The sequence below is a fragment of the Cryptomeria japonica genome, chromosome 5 (genome assembly GCF_030272615.1).
Source record: "Cryptomeria japonica chromosome 5, Sugi_1.0, whole genome shotgun sequence".
In the NCBI taxonomy this organism is placed as follows: Eukaryota; Viridiplantae; Streptophyta; class Pinopsida; order Cupressales; family Cupressaceae; genus Cryptomeria; species Cryptomeria japonica.
The window spans coordinates 902537778-902558840 of record NC_081409.1 but is presented as its reverse complement, the minus strand read 5'-3'; the positions used below and the strand labels follow the sequence as shown (position 1 = coordinate 902558840).

Below are 21063 nucleotides of genomic sequence, written 5' to 3'. Positions count from 1 at the left end.
CATGTTTGAAGCTTACATGAATATACAAGGAAGGTGGGTTTTGTTCAAAAGTTTATGTAATGTTGATCAATTTTATCTTTATTTTTTTCTTTATTTTCTCTTATCATTCTATGATAGATAACAGAGAGTGTGATCAAGATCTATAACCATTTACGCAATCAAATTCAGAAATAGCACAGGATTCATTCAAGTAATCAAATCCAAAAACAGCATACAAGGAACGTATTGCAGAGGCAAGAGATTTGTTGCACGCTCTTCTCAAAGAGGAGGCATTGCGAGATGCTGCTCTTCTTGTGTTTGCAAACAAGAATGATTTTCCCAATGCAATGAGTGTTTTAGAGATCACAGAGGAGCTTGAAATGTCTTCTTTAACTCAACGCCATTGGCATGTTCAGAGCTCCTGTGCTACTTCTGGTGATGGTCTCTATGAAGGCTTGGATTGGCTTTCTAATAATGTGTAGATATGTTTGAAGCAATCAAATTCAGAAATTACACACGATTCATTAAAGCAATCAAATTCAGAAATTGCATACAAACAAACTTGAATTCGTTAGTTCTTAGATTATAAGAATTTGATGATGTATCAGGAAATATGATCTGAAATGTTGGTGGAAATATGATTTAGGTTTTTAAATACAAACAATTAACGGAGGGCACCAAGATTCTACATGAATACTGGTGATGGACAGATACAATGTGGAGGCTGTAAGTTCCAGTGAAGATATTTCTGCCATAGATCCACCATTTAATGGTACTGATTCGTTTTGTAACAGCAGAAATATTTAATTAAATTAAATAATTAAATTTAATGTTAATGTTAAGTTAAATTTTATTTGTAATTCTAAATTAAAGATAATTTCAACTCTTAAGTTTTATTGTAATCTTAACCTTAATTTTAATTTCTATTATTATCTTAATTTTAACTCTAGTTGCATGCATACGTTCCAACAAAGAAGTCACATCATTAGGTCTTTTAGGATTCTGAATACCTATCATTTTTAAAGCTTCTTGTAGCATTCCATCATATATGAGTGAGGTTTGAATCATCTCAAATGGCGATCATAGCTTGGGTGGCACAAAGATACTCAACAAGATCATACTCTCATGTTGTGAAAGACGAGAGGGAGGACAAAGAGGTTGGTGAGGGGTCCAGGAACATTATAAACTTGATTTTTGTTTTGAGTATTATATGTATGTTGTTGCATGATAATCAGATTTATGTTTCACTCCAAATTTAACAACAATCAATGTTTTATTTTAAGGTTGAAGGACATCTCGATGAAGGTGGACAATAATTTCAGGCTTCTCATAACTAGTAACATGATTGAATTGATCTTGGTTAGATTATTTATTTACTAAAGCTTCATGTTTAAGAGAGAGAGCATTGTTAGTGATATATTTCACTTGCACCAAAACTTTCTCATGAATATGATAACCTTTGGGAGGAGGACAAGAAAAAATCATCAATGCTTCATCTCCAGATGGAAGAACACTATACAAAGACAAGTCGGTCAAAGGTTTAGTTTTATCTCAAAATTGACAACATGAAAGGATTTTGAAAAGTCCCATTTTTTGTCTAGGATGTCTAATCCAATGGAGCAAACAATGAAATGAAATAGAACTTTTTTTCCAATATAGGTAATTAATAAAGAAACTAAGTAATGCAAGTATATAAACTAAGCAATGCATGTACATAAATTAAGTAATGCAAGTACATAAGTAACAAATAAATGTGTCTAAATTAAAATTTTTTATGAGATAATTAAATTTAAAAGTAAGAATAAAAAATATGCAAGTGTAAGACATGTTGGGTTCACGAAAAATATAATGTATGGAAATAGGGTTCACAAGCTTATGCATGCAAACTAGGAACAAGAGCTACTTCAAAATGATCATATTATAAAGAGAATAAATGCAATATATTAAACCTAAATTATATTAGGAAGAGAGTTGAATGCAGATTGGATTCCATTCCTTTTGATTGAGTTGAAAAAGAGCAATTGAAAGGATGTGAATTCAATGCGAGAATTAAGGCTAGAAGGTGGAAAATTAACAATTGACAACATAAATAGGTAAATACAGAATTGATAATCATAGAAATAAATTATATTTGCAAAAGGGATACAAAGAGGAACTTGTACTTGAAAATCGAGTTAGAACAGAGAGAAAAGTGATTGCCAAAACGTCCCTCAAGTCCAACTAATGAATTCCTGCACATTGATTCAAATTCAGGCCTGTGAGATATTACACTAGCACCTTATCAAATTTCAGCCTAAACCTAATCTTGGAGGAGAATGGCTCCCTAGATGTCCTTGTCTCGAATAATGGCACCTAGAACATCCTTGTCCTATTTTTTTTGGATGAGATATTGAGATATGGGTTATGTCTATGAATTTGAGTGCTTTTTGATCTTTAGTCTCTATTGGGGACCTGTAGTTGCACCTAAATCTGCACAGAAAAGGAGAAAATTTGTGTTGGGCTGATAGGGGTTTACCTAGGTCAACCCCAAGTTTGGAATTAACCCTATAATTGAATTGATATTGAAACTTGGATTGAAATGCTTGAATTGAAATGATTGACTGAATTGATTATACTTTCAATAGGTGATTCAATGCTCTTAGGATAATTCCTCCATGTGTTGATGCAATAACATGACAAATCATCATTAAACTCATGATAAAATCATAATTGAAACATAATTGAAGATTCCTTGATGTAGCTTGTTTCTCCTTAGACTCGAGTCTACTCTTGAATTGAAATGATATTAATGAGAGATGGTGAAATAAGTTAGGAGGGATGTTTTATATAGGGATCTCAATGTAAAATAACCTTTTCGAAGACTTAGAATTGTCATTTTTTTCGTCGAGGATAGTTTTAGAAATAGTAAGTCTGGCATATTATCCTCCCAAAATTTTAGCCAAAAATTGTCGAACAAGGTCACCCCAAACAAAATTGTCTTAACTCTTTAGACCTAAAATTTGAGGGATGCAAGATAATAGGGTCTTGCTAATAGAAATATAATTTATATGAAAATATGTAATATTTACACATGGAAAAAGATGCATTGAACCTTGAAATGATAGGGGACCCATATAAACATGAAATGAAATAAGATATAAAGGGCACGCTTAAAATAAGGGCCCAAATAATAAAGTGTTGATGTATTAAAGTTTCTTGTATCATTCCATGATATGTGAGTGAGGTTTGAATCAAGTCCTAAAGGGATATCTTAGCTTTGGTTACACAATTTTTCTCAACAAGATCACACTCCTTACTAACATGTTGTGAAATATGAGAGGGGGGGGGAGGAGGAACAAGAAGAGGTTGAGGAGGGAGAAGAACATTATAATCTTACTTGTTGTTTTGAGTATTATATGTGTGAGGCACTACATAATAATTAGGTAGGTGATTCACTCCACCTTTAACAACAATGACTGGTTTATTTTTATGTTGAAGGACATCTTAATGAAGGTGGACAACAATTTTAGGCTTCTCCTAACCAATAACGTGGTTGACTTGATCTTGGTTAGATTCTTTATCTACTAGAGCTTCATGTTTAAGAGAGAGAGAGAGAACATTGTTAGTGATATCTTTCACCTACACGAAAACTTCTTCATGAATAGGATTAATTTTGGGAGGACAGGAAAAACTCATCAATGCTTCATCTATAGAGGGAAGGTCAGTGAAATGATAAGAAAATAAAGCTTTATTAAAGGGATTGTCAATCATATCATCCTCTTGTACCACAATAGAATCCTCTTGCAATAAAGGTACTCTCATGCGTGGGAGAGATATATTAGGAGTATAACCGACATCATTCATCAATGATTGATTCCAAAGAGAGATATCAATGAGATAAGTTATCAGAATATCTTCTTGCACTAAAATGCCCTCATTGGGGAGAGAATATTTAGGAGACATGTATGATGATATAAAAGAGGCTAAAACAACATCACATGCATCAAACTTATTCGATATAGTACTACTAGGAAAAGCACAATGCAAAGACAAGTGAATTGAAGGTTGATGTTTTATCTTAAAATTGATTGTAACGTGAAAAGATTTTAAAATGCCCTTTTTTTGTCTATGATTTCTAATCCAATGGAACAAGAAATGAAATGAAACAAAAATTGTGCAATGCAACACATGTACATGAATTACGCAATGCAAGTGCATAAGTGACAGATGAATATGTCTAAATTTGAAAAATTCGTGCAATAATTCTAGATCTAAAAGTAAGAATAAAAACTATGCAAGTGTAAGACATGTAGGGTTCACCAGAATGTAATGTGTAGAAATAGGGCTCACTAACTTATGCATGCAAACTAGGAACAAGACCTACTTCATAGTCATGTCCAATTCACCAAAATGTAATGTATAGAAATAGGATTCACTAATTTATGCATGAAAACTAAAAACAAGACCTATTTCACAATTATTACATTATATAGAGAATGAACTCAAGATATTTAACTTAAATTTTGTTAGGAAGAGGGTTGAATTCAGATTGGATTCCACTCCTTTTGATTGAGTTAAAAATGAGAAATTGAAAGGATGTGAGAATTAGGGATAGAGGGTACAAAATTAACAATTGACAACATAAACAAGTATATGTGGAACTGATAATCACAAAACCAAATTAGATTTGCAAAGGGGGTATAGATAGGAACAAGTGATTTAAAATTGACTTAGAACTAAGAGCACAAAGGTTCACAAAACAACCTTCAAGTTTAACAAATGAATTCATACACACTGATCTAGATTTGGGCCTATGAGATACTACGTTGGCACCCTATCAAATTTTAGCCTAACCTAATATGTGAGGAGAATGGCGCCCCGAGAACCCTTGTCTATGACAATGACACCTAGAATGCCCTTGTCTTGGTGTTTGTGGGAGAAATTTTGAGATATGGCTTCTCTCAAAATTTTAAGTGCATTCTGATCTTTTGTCTTTGCTAGAGACCTGTAGAAGAACCTAAATTTGCACACAAAAGAAAAAAAAATTGTGTTTAGTTGATAGGGGTTTGCTTATGCCAAACCTTGGGTTTGGAATTAACCCTATGGATGAATTAAAATTGAAACCTAGACTGAAATGCTGAGTTGAAATGATTGACTAAATTGATTATACCTTCAATGGGTGATGCAATACTCTTAGGATAAGTCCTCCATGTGTTGACGCAATAACATGATAAATCATCAAAAAAATTATCATGAAAGCATAATTGAAACATAATTGAAGATTCCTTGGTGTAGCTTGTTGCTCCTTAGACTCATATTTTCTCTTGAATTGAAATGATAATGAGAAATGATGAAATGAGCTAGGAGGTAAGTCTTATATAGGGATATCAAAGTAAAAATATCTTTGGGTGACTTGGAATTATCATTTTTCACATTGGGGATTGTTTTGGGAATGGTAATACTAATATATTATCCTCCCAAAATTTTAGCCAAAAAGTGTCAGACAAGGTCATCCCGACCAAAATTTCCTTGACACTTAGGTCTGAATTTTTAGGGATGCAAGATAATAGGGTCCTGATACTCGAAATATAATTTATATGAAAAATATAATATTTAGACATGGAAAAAATTGCATTGAACTTTGAAATGACATAGGACCCATAAAAACATGAAATAAAATAAAATAAAGGGAATAATTAAATAAGGACCGAAATAATAAAGTGTTGTTGTATTAAATTGAAATAGTACTTGTAGGTGTATAAAAATGACCGTATTCCTAAATTAATATTTAATGTTTATTTTGTTCTCATTCCTCTATTTAATTAAATTTAATTTAACTAAATCACCCACATTCTTCTATTCAATTAAATAAATTATTCAATTTATTTAGTTACATTCACTAAAGCCCTTTGCATCATTTAATTAAATAAATCATTTTATTTAATTAAATCCCTTATTCTTACTTTTAATTAAATTTACATGTAATTAATAGTTTATCCCAAATTAAATAAATCTAATTTATTCAATTTCCCAAATTGCAACCAAATTAAAATAAAGCAAATTATTTTAGTTAAATCTATTTTCCCTCACCCACTTGCATCCTAAACCCTATTCCTAATGTCTTCTAGAATCCATCTAATCCTAATCAATTAGCCCAAACCCATTAATTATCCCCTTTCCCTAAATTTGAGGAGGTCGCTTCTCAAATTTGGAGTAAAGTCTTCAAAAGGAATTAAAGCCTTTATCCATTCAACAAGCTAACTTGTTGAATACCCCCAAATTTGGAAGGACTCTTACAAATTTGTCCCCAAAGTCTTCAAACCATTAATGGTTAACTAACCCTTAGTGGCATGGTTAGAGACTTTTTAACTAACTTAACCTCCATCTAACCCAGGGGTGTCATCAAGCATTCATTGCTTTGACCATGGTTATCCCTTTAACCTTTGCACAAGAGTTTACCCCTTGGAGAAAAGCTTTATCCATTGGATAACCCTAACCTAACCTTAACCCTTACCTCCTAAGGTAACCATAAGGTCTTCTTAAGCATTTAATGCTTCTTTCATCTCCTCTCAACCAGTCTTATGTTGAAAATTGTCACCATTTCATTGGTGAAAATTGTAAACATGGATTGATAACTTTCAATCCTGACCCTTGATTAACTCCTTCAATCTTGGCCATCCATTGCCCTATTTTCACTATAAATAGAGCTCTCATTCCTCCATTTTAAGTATCCATGCAATCTTTTAGTATCTCATTTATATTCAAATTATCAATACATCTAGCTTCTCTTTGTAATAGGAATTAATCTAATAAGCACTTAAGAGTATTTCCTTTATCATTAGCTTAAATCATTAACTAGTATATCATGTTAGGATAGTATTGCTACTAATCTTGTCATCTTATAATCTAGTTTATTGCATTTGTAGGATCATGCATGGATAGGATGCATTTCATAATTTAAATCAATCATAAGCATCCCTCGTTCTTGCATTTGTCATCCCTAAGATACTTTGCTCAGTCATCTAAGGGCAAAGGCATTGGCTTGAGGGACCTTGTGAGATAGAGAACCATGGAACCAACCTTGGGAAGTTGAGTCATTCCTCATGACTCCATAACTTGCACCGAGAAGTCCCATGGGTGTGTGAACAAGCCTCTTTGGGACCTCATTTTCACAATTTAAGTTTCATCGCCTCGCTTTTCCCACACACATTTCTAGTGCCCAATGTGGGGCTCGACCCCATTAATCAAATCAGTTTTTAAAAATAAACACTTTTGCAGGTACGCGGGAAATAGGAATCAGTGCGTAGGGAACATAAATCAAATCGGTTTTTAAAAATAAATGGCTCATTGTTTGGCATGTGGGACTCATTCCCCAGTGCATGCAGACCATACCTTAGTGCATCATCCTCAATAACATTTTCCTGTAGGTCTTAGCGCGGGAGAATAATAGAGTAGCGCATTTAGAAAACATTTCAGTGCATCGGGTCAATCCGATAGCGCATCCTGACTATCTCGTAGCACGTATAATCTATTCTGTAGCACATCATAGACAGAGGCAAAATTAAAAACTGTAACCGAATGTGAAGTCAGACTTGTTGAAGTCCACCAAACCCACAGATTTTCTAACAATTTTACTTGGTATCTTGTAGGTTTTGAAAAAGTTTCTTGCAGATGGGAGCTTGATTTTAGGATCATATAGTTTTTACTAACTTAGTTTAGTTAGTTAAAATATAAGGCTTTTTGATTCTTGTTGGATAAAATTGGACTCACTTTGTTTGGGCTTTAAAAAGAACGACAAAACAAAATAAAATTTCCTTGCTCTTCTAGGAGAGAATTTTTCAAATTGGGTCTTAAAAAGAACAAATAAATTTTTCAAGTTTTGCAAACAAATGGCTCAAAAAGAACTTCACCATCCTTTGGTGCGTAAAACAATCCATTTTAAATCCTTGCAAGGTAAAGAATCACACAAATTACAAAGGTCATTTGCAACTAAAGAGGGAAGATCTTCCCCTTTCAAATTGATTTCTTTTATTGACAAAGCATCACATTTATTTTGTTGACCAAGTTCCTTTTTAATAGATCAGAAAATCACTGCTATGAAAGGTTAAAAGGAACACCATGTTTTCATGGAGCAACATCTCCATATAGAGTTAGCAAATCATTGCTTTGAAAGGCTAAAAAGAACTTGTGTGCTTTGCCTCAAAAGTGGAAGGTATATGCTCTCCCCTTAATTGGTTGATCAAAAAGCCAGACCACTCTTAAAAGATTTCTTTACTTCAAGCAATAAATCCTTTAGCAGGCCTGCCTTTCCGAGGGGTTGAAAAACTCTTAAAGCCATTTTTGGCCGGTGTGAAGGGAATGACCTAAGTGGGAAACGACTTTGAAGCCAAGTGTTCCAAACCACTATAATCAAAAGTGGAAAGTTACGAAAGTCCTTTTCAATGGTTGCACACAGTGATTAGCCTTCCTCCAGTATCCTTGAGATACGTAAAGCCTTTGTTCTAAAGGTTGGGAAGCCTCTTGAGGGAGTTTATCAGTGACAGCCGAATGGGAAGCCTGATTACGAACCTTAGCATAGAAACTTTGAGCTGAGTCAGTATCCAGACATTTGCAATATCATAGTGCAAGGGTGGGGAAGAATCCGCCCCCAAGATCGCTTACCATATATCTCCCAAGATAACTACTCAATTGTGAAGCAATTCACTTTGAGTTAATTTCTGGCGAAAGGCAAAAAATTGGGCGCTCCCTAGAGGGTGACATGGCTATTTGAGCTGACGGAGTATTGAGACTAGTGGGCTATGATATTGCTTATGACCTTTGAATAAAGAGTCTGACTGAAGTGCATGTTGTACCTAAACCTATCAAAACATTGGGGATTTGAACACATCCTCACAAACATACACTTATTTTTTAGATTAAGCGAAATGGTTGTATCTTTGGTGTCGTTCTTTCATTTGTTGATTCAGAAAATCATCTATCAATACTAAAAACTCAAAGAAAAATTCTAAAAATCACAGAAAAGCAACCAAGTCAAAATATCAGGGCAGTTTAGCGCATAAGAGAAACTTCTTAGCGCATGGAAACCATCTTTTAGCGCATTAAACCTTCACCTTAGCACATCAAGTGTAAACATTAGCGCTTCATCACAAACCAAAACTAGCAATTTCAAGTAGCGCATTTTGAAAATAGTTTAGCGTGTTGAAGCATCAGCTTAGCACGTGGAAACTGAATCTTAGCGTGTAGGGTTTAACAGTTAGCGCATAGGTGGCCCATATTGGCTCATAACCTTTTCAACCAAGGCAAAATCAAGATAAACCAGTTAGCGCGTATCAGAGGGGCAACATAGAGTGTAGGGTCTTTTCTCTAGTGCATTGAGGACTTTTTATAGCTCATTGAGTCTATGTTTTAGCACTTAGCCAAAACCAGAAAAACAGGAAGCAAAATAGATGGCAATTTTGAAAATTTTGAAAACAATTTCGAAAGCTTTCCTTCATCAGCCTGAACTTCATTGAGCAGAAAACCAAAAATAGAGTATCAAAAGTTGTTTCTAGAGCAAAATTTCCATCAAACAAAGTTGTCCAAAATCTGAAACTAGTCGCAAGGTAAACATATCTCTCCTATCAAAATTAGGAAACATCATCACAAGTATCAAATAGGTCCTTCCATCAAACGGATTTTTATCTCAAAACACACTTTTTTTAAAAACTCCAAGTTGTCAAATCGATTTTCCATATCAGGAAAGCTCATATTCCATATCATTTGACACACTTTGTTGTGAGGGGGCATCTAAACCTTCATTTTGATAAAGTAAAACTTGAGTTTCCAAAACAAGCTAAACTAAATCCAAAAACAAATCAAAGGAAACCATTGATCATTTGTGCATGACTAATCCTCATATTCTAAGAAGAAAGAATATTTATCATAACACTAAGTTGAAGAAACAACAACCGAGTTCTTTGAAACTTGCCAAAAGTAATAAATTTTTATACATCAATCACCAAATCTTCAAATCTTATCGCACATTCCTTCATCATATATGCTTATATCTTCAAAACAAAATAAATGAATTTGACAAGGAACCCTTGAGGAGTAGGGCATTCTGTCAAAAATCAGCATTCAGTCAATGCATAAATCAAGGAGGGAAGATCAATCCGGCCTTCTTTCCCGAAGAGTACATCACTTATAACATACCCCAAATTGAACCACCAACCCCTAAGCAAAACATTGAAGAAGAGTTCATTCCTTTTGTCACAGAAAGCTTCTACTAGATGCCCACTATTACTCGCTCTCAATGAAACAAAGAAAGTGAAATGCAACCGGAATCTAGCATGAATCAGAGATTATCAAATCCTTTCGAGGGTCTACATCTAGAGGACACTGAAATTACTGAGGAACTCCTTAAAGAGTGTCAAGAAAGCACTTCATTTCAAAGGCATGTGGAAAGGCTCATGGAAAATGACAAAGAAAAATATCTGCTCATGCTCACAAGCAAAGGAGTTAAACTTCCTAAAGATTTGGACACAGACATTTTTAGAACAAGATCTCGACATTATGAATATCAAGAATGACAAAGAGAGGAAGAAACACGTGACCCTGAGCAAAACATCCCTGAGCAAAACATACCATTCCACACACCATTTCAGCCTAGAACTAATGCAAGGGAATAACTCTTCCCTCGACAAAATAAACATCACCTTTGATTGCTCTCACTCAACAAATGCAAATGTTACAAAGACAAATGCAAGACATGAAACAAGGGACAATAGTACGGTACTCCTTAACTGAAATTTGTCCTTATCCTTTTGACAGACAGTTAATCATGGTAGCTTTTCCTCCAAACTTAGATGTTCCCAAATTTGACAAATATGATGGGAAAAGTGATACTTGTGATCATGTTCGAGAATTTTGTACAATGAGTCTAGAATTCGCCCATGATGACACCTATTTGATGAGGTTATTCCCAAGAAGCTTGGGAGGGAAAACAATGGAATGGTTATCCAAAATCACACCTCCCATCAGATCATTTGATGAACTAGTCAACAAATTCATAACTCAATATTCCTATAACATTCAACATGCTATCACTATGCTAGATGTCTGTAATACCAAGTAGAAAAATAATGAAACATTCATGATATTCCTTCAATGTTGGTGATGTATGGTTTCAAGATATCCTCGTGATGTTCTCGAAAAGGAAAAGATGGAAATTTTCATCGACAACTTGAATAGTGAGATGAGTTACAGACTCAAACTCCAATGCATACCATCTTTTCCCAAGTTGATTGAGAATGGCATCCAAGTAGAAGAGGCATGTGTCAAGAAAGGAACATTAAAATTCTTCAAAGAAGGAACAAGTTCACCTAGCTACAACAACCCAAACAACAACAACTTAGACAAATCCAGATTCTGGACCAGAAAGAAAAACAATGGAAATGAAGGAGGAAATGATTCAAATGATCCAAAATCAAAGCAGCCCGTACTCGCATTATCAGGTAATCCTCAAGCTACAAAGAATCCCAAAGGTGATAACCAAGGCACTAACACTTATGCACCAAATACCAATCAAGATAAATTCAACACAAACAATGCCCAAAACAATAACACCAATAGAGGACCTAATCCAAACTCATGAGGCAACGCAAACAACTTTCAATAACGCATTTACACACTATTGGGGCAATCATTAGAGTCAACATTAAGAGAACTCCCGAGAAATAAAATTATCTCCTTACCAGCGATCAGCAACTTTGAACCACAAATCAAACCACCTTGGTGGAATGACTCACACTTTTCTGATTTTCATCATAACAAAGGTCATCAAACAAATGATTGCATGAGACTGAAAAACATTGTTTAGGACATGATTGATAGAGGTGATTTAACAGTCGATAGTCTCAAGACAAATAGCGACCATGGAGCCTTTAAGAATCCTCTTCCAAACTACAACAAGGATGGAGCTTCAACCTCAAACGATACACGTGGAGCTTGTATCAATCACATATACAATAACACCATCAATCATAGATCAGCTGAAGACAATCAAGTAAACATCATCACTATCAAAGATAAGTGTGAACATGAATCTATCAACATAACAACTAGAGCTCAAAAATATGTCTTGAAAGGGAATATGTCAACAGCAAACATCATACCCAAAATTCAATATGATCTAGTCAGTCAACTACGCAAGACTGCTGCTCAAATAGCCATACTAGAATTGCTGAAACTTTCACCAAAACACAAAGACATATTGGAGCAAGCATTATTGGAAACAAATGTACCTCAAGATATGGATGCTAACAAATTCCAAGCCATGGTGGCTCATATGAAAGGACCTCATAACCTCACTTTTTCTGAGCATTATAATATCTCATTGAGCCATCCACACAATACTCCACTCCACATTGAAGTCTTGGTCTATAAACACTGAGTTAAAAGAGTATTAATAGATGGAGGAGATGGACTCAATATTTGTACCTTAAAACTTATCTGTGCATTAGGCTTCTCTGAACAATCTGTTGATCCACACAAAAAGATCACTACCAAAGCATATGATGATGAAGAAAGACCATCTAAAGAAACAGTAATGTTGCCAATATAAGTGGGACCAATACAAAAGGACACTATGTGCCAAGTCTTAGACATAGACCTCACATACAATATCCTATTGGGTCAACCTTGGATACATGAAATGCAAGTAGTACCTTCTACTTATCATCAGTGTGTTAAGTTCCCCTATAATGGACAAGAAATTTCCATATCAGCAGATCATAATCCTTTTCAACATTATAATGCTATGGGGGTAGCCCAAGACAGCTTGGTTCCACATAATAGAGAAAAACAAAGTTACTTAACACTAGATCCTCAGCAAGAAAAGTCTACATCACTGTCTATGGATTTCAAGAAGAAAATGAAAATCCAAGAGCAAGGCATGGGAGAGTACTCTTTGGAAACCATGTGTTTGACCAACTTACCAACATCACCTAAATCTCATGGATTACCTACAACATCAACACATCAAGCAACCCAACCCATCACCAAGTTTGATGGCACATTTATCCAACTAGGCACTCTAGCACATGAATCAGAGGAAAAGGACATCCTTAGTTGGTCATACAAAGATGAAGAAGAAGATAGAGCAACTACTGTGGAGATAGCTATACCCACACACCTGTATGGAAAAGGCTACTTAATCATGCAACAAATGGGATACAATGGCAAAGGACCTATTAGTAAGTGAAAGGAAGGTGTCACATAACCATTGGGTCCTCCTTCACAATTCAGTAAAGACAAAAAGGGATTGGGCTTTGAACTCACTCTACTACCAAAGAGGACACCACACAAATATTAAAAACCTCAGTGGAAAGAAAAGAAGAAATACAAAGAAGACTCCTGGCAAGAGGCACTATTTGAGTCAGCTGAGACAACACGTAAGGAATGTGAATATCAAGAACATAAGCAATGCCAAAGGCAGCCTATCAATCAAAAGAAAGAAACATATACTACAGAAGCACATCATATTCAAGAGCCAATATCCAACAAAGAAGAATCATCTCCTGATTACATCAATCCTCCCCAAGGAGAGACAATATATGAACAAATGCAAAGAGTGGAAGCAGGATCTGACATAGAATCAAAGAAAACTATCAACCTTGTCTCAATTATCAAAGACCTATTCTCACCCTACAACATACCAGTTCACAACACTGCTAGAATCTAGGATAATACCTCTGAGACTGATTCCAATGAATATGAATGGGGCAGCTGTTCTAATGTTACTGAAGATATTTGTGCAAATAACAGTAATATGCCCATCTCTCAAGAAGAACATGACACAAAATCTAGACCACTTGAATTTGGTCCACAAAATATCTATGACGGCAAGGAAAAGGAGCAGCAACATTATGAGCAAGTCTATGTGGAAAATGATACCATCGGAGACCTTGACAAAATCCTTAACTTCTTTAACACCCCAACCAATCACGATGATACCTCTATCCTGACACTTACAATAGCAAAACTTGATCAACCAAATGACTCCTTACCACTTGTCTTTCCTGACCTCATAGATTGGGACGAACCTGAAACTCATGATATACCAATTTTCCCAAATGACGAATCCATTATCCATTACTTATGTACCGTTAACCTGGAGATAGACTCTATCAGTGAACAAAATAATGACATCTACAATTAGGGGAGTGCCAAGTCCCTTAATCGCAAAAATGAATGAAATAAAGGATCTACTACTGAAAACCAGTCAATGGCAACAATAGATCACAAAAAAGTAAAAATAAAGGATGCATCTGAGGGTGAAAACCTTTTTAAGGCACCTAAGGATGGGAGAATTGACACTCTTCCTGAGCATTATCATGAATGATCACCCATATTAATTGAGCCCACTCAATCAATCAACATTGGTACTATAGAAGCAGCCAAAACTATACACCTTGCAGAATCTTTGACAGAAGAAGAAAAATCAGAGTTTATCAAATTTTTTAAAGAAAAGCAAATCAACTTCACTTGGTCATATGCAGATATACCTGGGATTGAACCACAATTGATCATGAATCACCTATCCATTACTACAGGAGCTAAGATAGTCAAGCAAAAACTATGAAACATGAATACACATGTGGCACTCATGGTTAAAGCTGAATTGAAGAAACTATTAGATGTCGGGTTCATTCAACCTATTGACTATGCTGAATGGATTTCCAACATTGTACCAATATCAAAACTAGATGGCAGTATTAGAATATGCACTGATTTTAGAGATGTCAACAAAGCTTTTCCCAAGGATGACTTTCCTTTACCCTGTATCGACATAATTGTAGACCTCACCACAGGCCATGCAATGCTATCACTAACGGATGGTTTTTTTGGCTATAATCAAATCAAAATAGCCTTGGAGAATCAAGATAGAACAACATTTACCTATCCCTATGGAACATACTATTGGAATGTCATGCCTTTTGGCTTAAAGAATGTAGGAGCAACTTATCAACGAGCTAGGACGACAATCTTTCATGACATGATGCATACCTTCATGGAAGACTATTTAGATGATTTACTATCTAAATCATTCACCAAAGAAGATCATTTAAACATCTTAGAAAATATTTTTGATAGATTGGAGAAATTCCAAGTCAGGCTCAACCCTAAGAAGTGTGTCTTTGGGGTTACATCAGGAAAGTTACCAGGTCATATAGTTTTAGCTAAGGGTATTGAAGTGGATTCAGCAAAGGTACAAGCCATTATGGAGATGCCACCACCAAAGAACATCAGTCAGCTCAGATCTCTACAAGGATGGCTCTAATCAATCAGGTGATTCATCACTCAATTAGTAGATAAAAGTCTCTCGTTCAATCATTTGCTACATAAAAATGTACCATTCAGATGGGAAGCCAAATGTGTAGAATCATTTTATCAAATCAAGAAGTATTTAATGAACCCACCATTTCTAGTACAACCAATAGCAGGGAAGCCACTTATTCTGTACATCTCAACAACAAACATATCATTGGGTGCATTGTTAGCACAAGAAGATCAATAGGGCAAAGAACGAGCTATATACTACATCAGCAGGACATTGAACGGATATGAACTCAACTATACATTCATTGAGAAGGCTTGTCTAATAGTGGTATTTGCCTCTCAAAAGTTTCAGCACTACATGCTAGCTCACACAATTAAGCTAGTTGCAAAAATTGATGCTCTCAAATATTTACTCAACAAGGCAGCTCTTACAAGAAGATTGGCTAAATGGGTCATGATTCTTAGTGAATTTGATATCCACTACATAGAACGACAAGCTATCAAAGGATAAGCAATTGCAGATCAACTGGCTGAAGCCACCCTGCTTGGAAAACAACCTATGGAGATCAAATTTCCAGACAGAGACATTCTTAGTATCTCTACCAAACAATGGACCCTATACTTTAATGGATCCTATACTCAACATGGCTGAGGTGTTGGCATTTTGTTCATCACTCCTAAAGGGCACACCATACCAAGATCATATCAGCTTATGTTTCCATGCACAAATAACATTGCTGAATATGAGGCACTGGTTATAGGCATCAAAATGGCCGTAGAATGGAAAATCACAGAATTAAAAGTCTATGGAGATTCATAACTAGTCATCAATCAAATCAACAATGACTATCAGACAAAGGACGACAAGCTGCTACCATACAAGTGAATGGTGGATGATTTTAAACAATATTTGGTACACATTACCTTCGAGCAAATACCAAGGCTGGATAACAGAGCAGCTGATGCAATGGCTACTATTGCTTCACTACTGCAAATTCCAGAGCAACAAAATCATTACGAGTTTCTTGTAGAGAAACTGTTCTCCCCAGCCCATGACCATTCTAATTCCCATGTTATCTAAGCCTTGACTAGTTCAAACTCTCCATTATATGGACCGATATATGACTATCTTAAGAGAAATATACTACCCATTGACCTATCCCGAAACCAAAAACGCAACTTTATCCAGCAAGCCACCTATTATACTCTTACTACTGATACTTTGTATCGTCGAGGTCTAGATGGTACTCTTCTTCATTGCCTTGATCGTAATGAATCTGACTCCGCTTTACAAGAGCTTCATGAAGGTATCTGTGGCACACATTCAAGTGGTCCTACTTTGGCTAAAAAGCTTCTAAGAATGGGATATTACTAGCCGACAATGGAAAAAGACTCTTATCACTTTGCAAAGAAATGTCCTAAATGCCAAATCCATAGCAATCTTATACATGCACCAGCACAGGAACTATATCCATTCACAACATCTTGGCCCTTTTTCCAGTAGAGACTGGACTTGGTCAACAAAATTCATCCTTCATCTTCAAATGGACACAATTTCATTATAACTGCAACAAAATACTTTACCAAGTGGATTGAAATGGTCCCCTTGACCACAGTAACTGGGAAACAAATAGCCTCTTTTATCCTTAATTATCTTATCTACAGATATGGCATTCCAAGCTCCATCATCATAGATAATGGATGACCTTTCAAGAACCAAGATGTGAGAGAACTATGTGAAAAATTCAAAATCCAACATCATTTTTCTACACCTTACTACCCACAGGGAAATGGTCAAGCAGAAGCATCCAACAAAATAATATTGAAAATCCTAAAGAAAACAGTGAATGATGCAGGCAAAGATTGGCATGTACAACTCAATCCAACACTTTGGGCATATAGAACTAGCACCCACACACCAACGGGAGCTACACCATATTCATTGGTATATGGATCCAGAATAATTTTACCCCTAGAGGTAGAAATTCCATCTCTCAGAGTCTCTTTAAAAGGCCTAATTCCAGATGAAGAGTATCGAATTAACCGACTGCAAGAGCTCAAACTTCTAGATGAAAGATGTCAAAGTGCCTACACTCATCTCAAAGCATATCAGCAACATATGTGCAGGAGCTACAACCACAAGGTCATTCCCAGAATTTTTAAAATTGGTGACCTAGTACTCAAGGAAAATCCTAGGAATCAACAAGATCGAGAAAAGAAAGGGAAATTTGAACCTAATTGGTTAGGTCCCTATGTCATCATATCAGCCTATGGATCAGGTGCCTATTAGATAACAACATCAGAAGGAGATGTGCTCAATGAATCAACTAATAACATCCATCTGAAGAAATACTACACTTGAGTAATCTAATGCACAGAAAAGTCAAAAAATAAAAAACATATCAAAAAATTAGGAAAAGGAAAACAAAAAGGTACAATAAAAGGAACTGGTGAAAACCTGGCAAACAGATGCTATTGTGAGAGGACAACTCCTCTATCTATATCCATACCATTATGTCCACAGTAAATCACTATCGATCATCGCCCTACATTTTTATCATAATATCCATCTAGGACATACTTAGCGTACCCACTATCCTGGTTTATCATCATATCCTTTCACCACATCTCACCATGGTTTGGTAATCCCTGTACATATCCGCATTAAGAGGAACACTTGGCTAGGGGCAATATTAATCAAAACTTGCAGCACACTCAGGACATCAACAACTTGTCACAAACTCAAAACATCATATCCAACAAACAAAACTTAGCAATCACAAACACCACACATTGATCACTTAACGAGATTCACAAAATATGATGGATGATTTTCTAAAGTATCAAATGTTGCATCTTGCATAAATTTTTGACTATTCTTGCACTTAAAATTTTTGAACTATTGGATCTTTTACATTCTCTCAATGATGCATCAAGCTAGAGAAAGTTGTGGGGACTCCAATATTTTTTTAGTTTTCTGTCTATGAGGCGATCATTTGTACTGTGTAAATACTTGTCTTGAGACGTGATTCACAGCATATCACTGAAGACATGATTCCACTTTACGCATACAAATGGTTTAATCTTGTCTGTTTATATGCAATCCGCACTCAGGTCGTCCTGGTTCAATTATACCTTGACGCTTGTGCTATCTTGCAAAATCAAAAATCATGTAAATTTTTCTCAGGTCATTATGGTTCAATTATACCATTATGCTTGTATAAATTTTCAACATATCCCAAAACAAATCAATGCTCAATGATGATACCTATAAAGAAAGCAAACAACATGTGGCTATACAAGGATAACAAATGCAGAATGAGGATGCTCAAAACAATTAGTTGCATATAATTTTACAATTAGTTGCATATCATTTTACAATTAGTTGCTCATTTTACAATTAGTCACATATCATTTTTAAATCTTAAACTCACAACATATCATTATCATACATCTCACAGCATATCATTATCATACATCTCATTTTTAAGATACATCTCACAACATATCATTATCATATATCTCATTTTCAAGATACATCTCACAACATCATGTATTATCACATCATATTCATCACATATCACATCACATACATCTATCTAAGCATTACATCATCATAAAATAATCGCAAGAATATAGAAAGTATCATCCATAACATATCACATAAGGATCAAAGAAAATGGTGTCATATATATATATATATCTCAAAGAATGATCAATGTACAAAATATGTCATGTCTATGCCAATACAACAAAATGATCAAAATACAATAGAGACAATGTCTCTTAGGTATGACTATCTTCTGAGGGAGACGGTCTCGCTGCAGATGTCCCAACACCTGGATCTCCAAGTGGATCTTGTCTAGGAGGCCCTGTCACGCCTCTGCTCTTTGTCCTCAACCCAGTCTCTCAAGATCGACTAGATCTCGGCACTGTAAAACTCTGCACTCGATGCTCCCTAGGCACCACATCCTCATAATGACGTTGGTAGTACTTCGTCTCCTTGGCTCTCAAAACTAGCTCTCTCAAGGTGTCTCTCATCGGGCCACTTGCTCTTGCTCTCTGCAAACTTGCTATGAGCTCCTCTGCTCGACCCCACTGCTCTATCTCAGTATCATGCTTTGTGGTCAGCTGAATGATCTGACGGTGATGCACCAACAACTGTGTCTGCAACTATTGCACTGACAACTGCAGAGATCTAATCCACGTATCCTCTAGATGCATCAAAATCCACATCTGCAGGGGTACCTATGAAGGGGTACCCCCTATCCCTCTGCCTGCTCTCGGTGCTAGTGGAGGTAGAACATCTGACCTCCTCCTCTGGGCCAGTCGTCTGACATCATCATACCCTCCCACTACCGCTATCACCTCCCCAACCCTCTCCTCACCCCCAGCTCTGATAGCCAAACCTCCTCTCCCTCTATCCATCGCAACCCGCCGCACTGATAGTTCTGATACTAAAAGTAAACTACAGATTCCAATAGCTAACAAGATGAGAGGGGGGGGTGAATCATACAAATTTAAACTTCCATAAAATCAACATATTCAACCTCGGTAACTTATACTTTAGCAACTTAACCAAAAACTGCAAAACATGCAAACTCATGAACACATAATCATCATTGTTGCCTCCTTTTTATTTTTCGCTTATAGCCTATCAAAAATAGGGGTCATTATTTTCATAGGACTTAAGTCTTCATCAAATGAGTTTCATACTCATTCATCGAATCTTTTATAAAGTTCACAATTCGAGTTCAAGAGAAATGCGATCCTTAAAGTTCTAAGTCATCATTAGCATAGTCATTGAACTTGAACTTTGAACCTTTCGGTTCAAGGATCAAGGTTCAATCGGTCTTTTGTCTTATGTTTTGTGGCTGTCTCTTTAGTACTAGTCTTGTGGTTGCTTTGAACTTGAACCCTTGAACCTTTGTTTTGAAATGGTTCAAGGTTTAAGGTTCATTCTCGTGTTATTGAATGTTCCTTTTGTCTCTTTTCGCTTGTTCGCAAATGTGACTTGTTGTCATTGAACTTTCAACCAATGAACTTCTCTTTAAATAAGTTCAAGGTTCAAAGCAGTGTTTTCAAATCAGCTTGATGGTGTCTTGGAAGAAAAGTCGGTGCAATCAAAACAGAATTTTCCTTGGTTTTCGTGTTTTCAAATTGCAATTATGGAAACAATCATGAGAAGGCATGTCGACTGTGTGGAGTTGATTTCTAATTAATAAGCATGTCAGAATTATATCAAATCACAAATGGTTTTACACAAATGAATGAGCTAGGCCAAAGCATGTGTTGGTTCTTTTTAGTCTTTTCCGTCTTTAAATATGGGGCATCTAAGGTAAGACAATTATTGTTGCTGTTGGTGAAGAGTGGAGATGCAGAAGGTAATTTAGCTTAGTTCTTCTGAGGGTTTCACAGTTTGATGTTGAAGACAAGTGAGTTCAATTGCTTATTTTCCCCTGCTTTGTTTAAGTTCTGAAATTGGAAAAGTGTAATTCTTTGCCTTGGAGTTGAATGCCATCTGATTGACGCAATTTAAAGCAAAAATGAGACCGACTCTTCCAAAATTGTGTCGAACATCATGCTTGGTTAGTACCCTCCCAGAGTTAGATGATATAGCCTTCATTCAGGATGAGTTAGATAATTTTCTAGAGAGGGCCAAGAACCCAACAGCCAATTCCATGATGGAAAAGATAGTTCGCAGTGGTCTTGTTGAGGCCGCTGCATTCCCAATTGCTGCTCCTTGCCTAGAATTAGTATATGCATGCATGAACAGATATGATGCTA

General features: G+C 35.8%; 1 protein-coding gene across 1 annotated transcript; it reads left to right on the top strand.

The window, feature by feature from the left end:
* Position 1: 1 nt before the first annotated feature.
* Positions 2-786, top strand: LOC131034681 (ADP-ribosylation factor 2-like). Its single transcript, XM_057966253.2, has 3 exons — positions 2-56; positions 211-457; positions 690-786. Exons 1-3 carry the CDS (start codon positions 2-4, stop codon positions 784-786), a joined length of 399 nt encoding a protein of 132 aa, XP_057822236.2.
* The last annotated feature ends 20277 nt before the right edge of the window (positions 787-21063 follow it).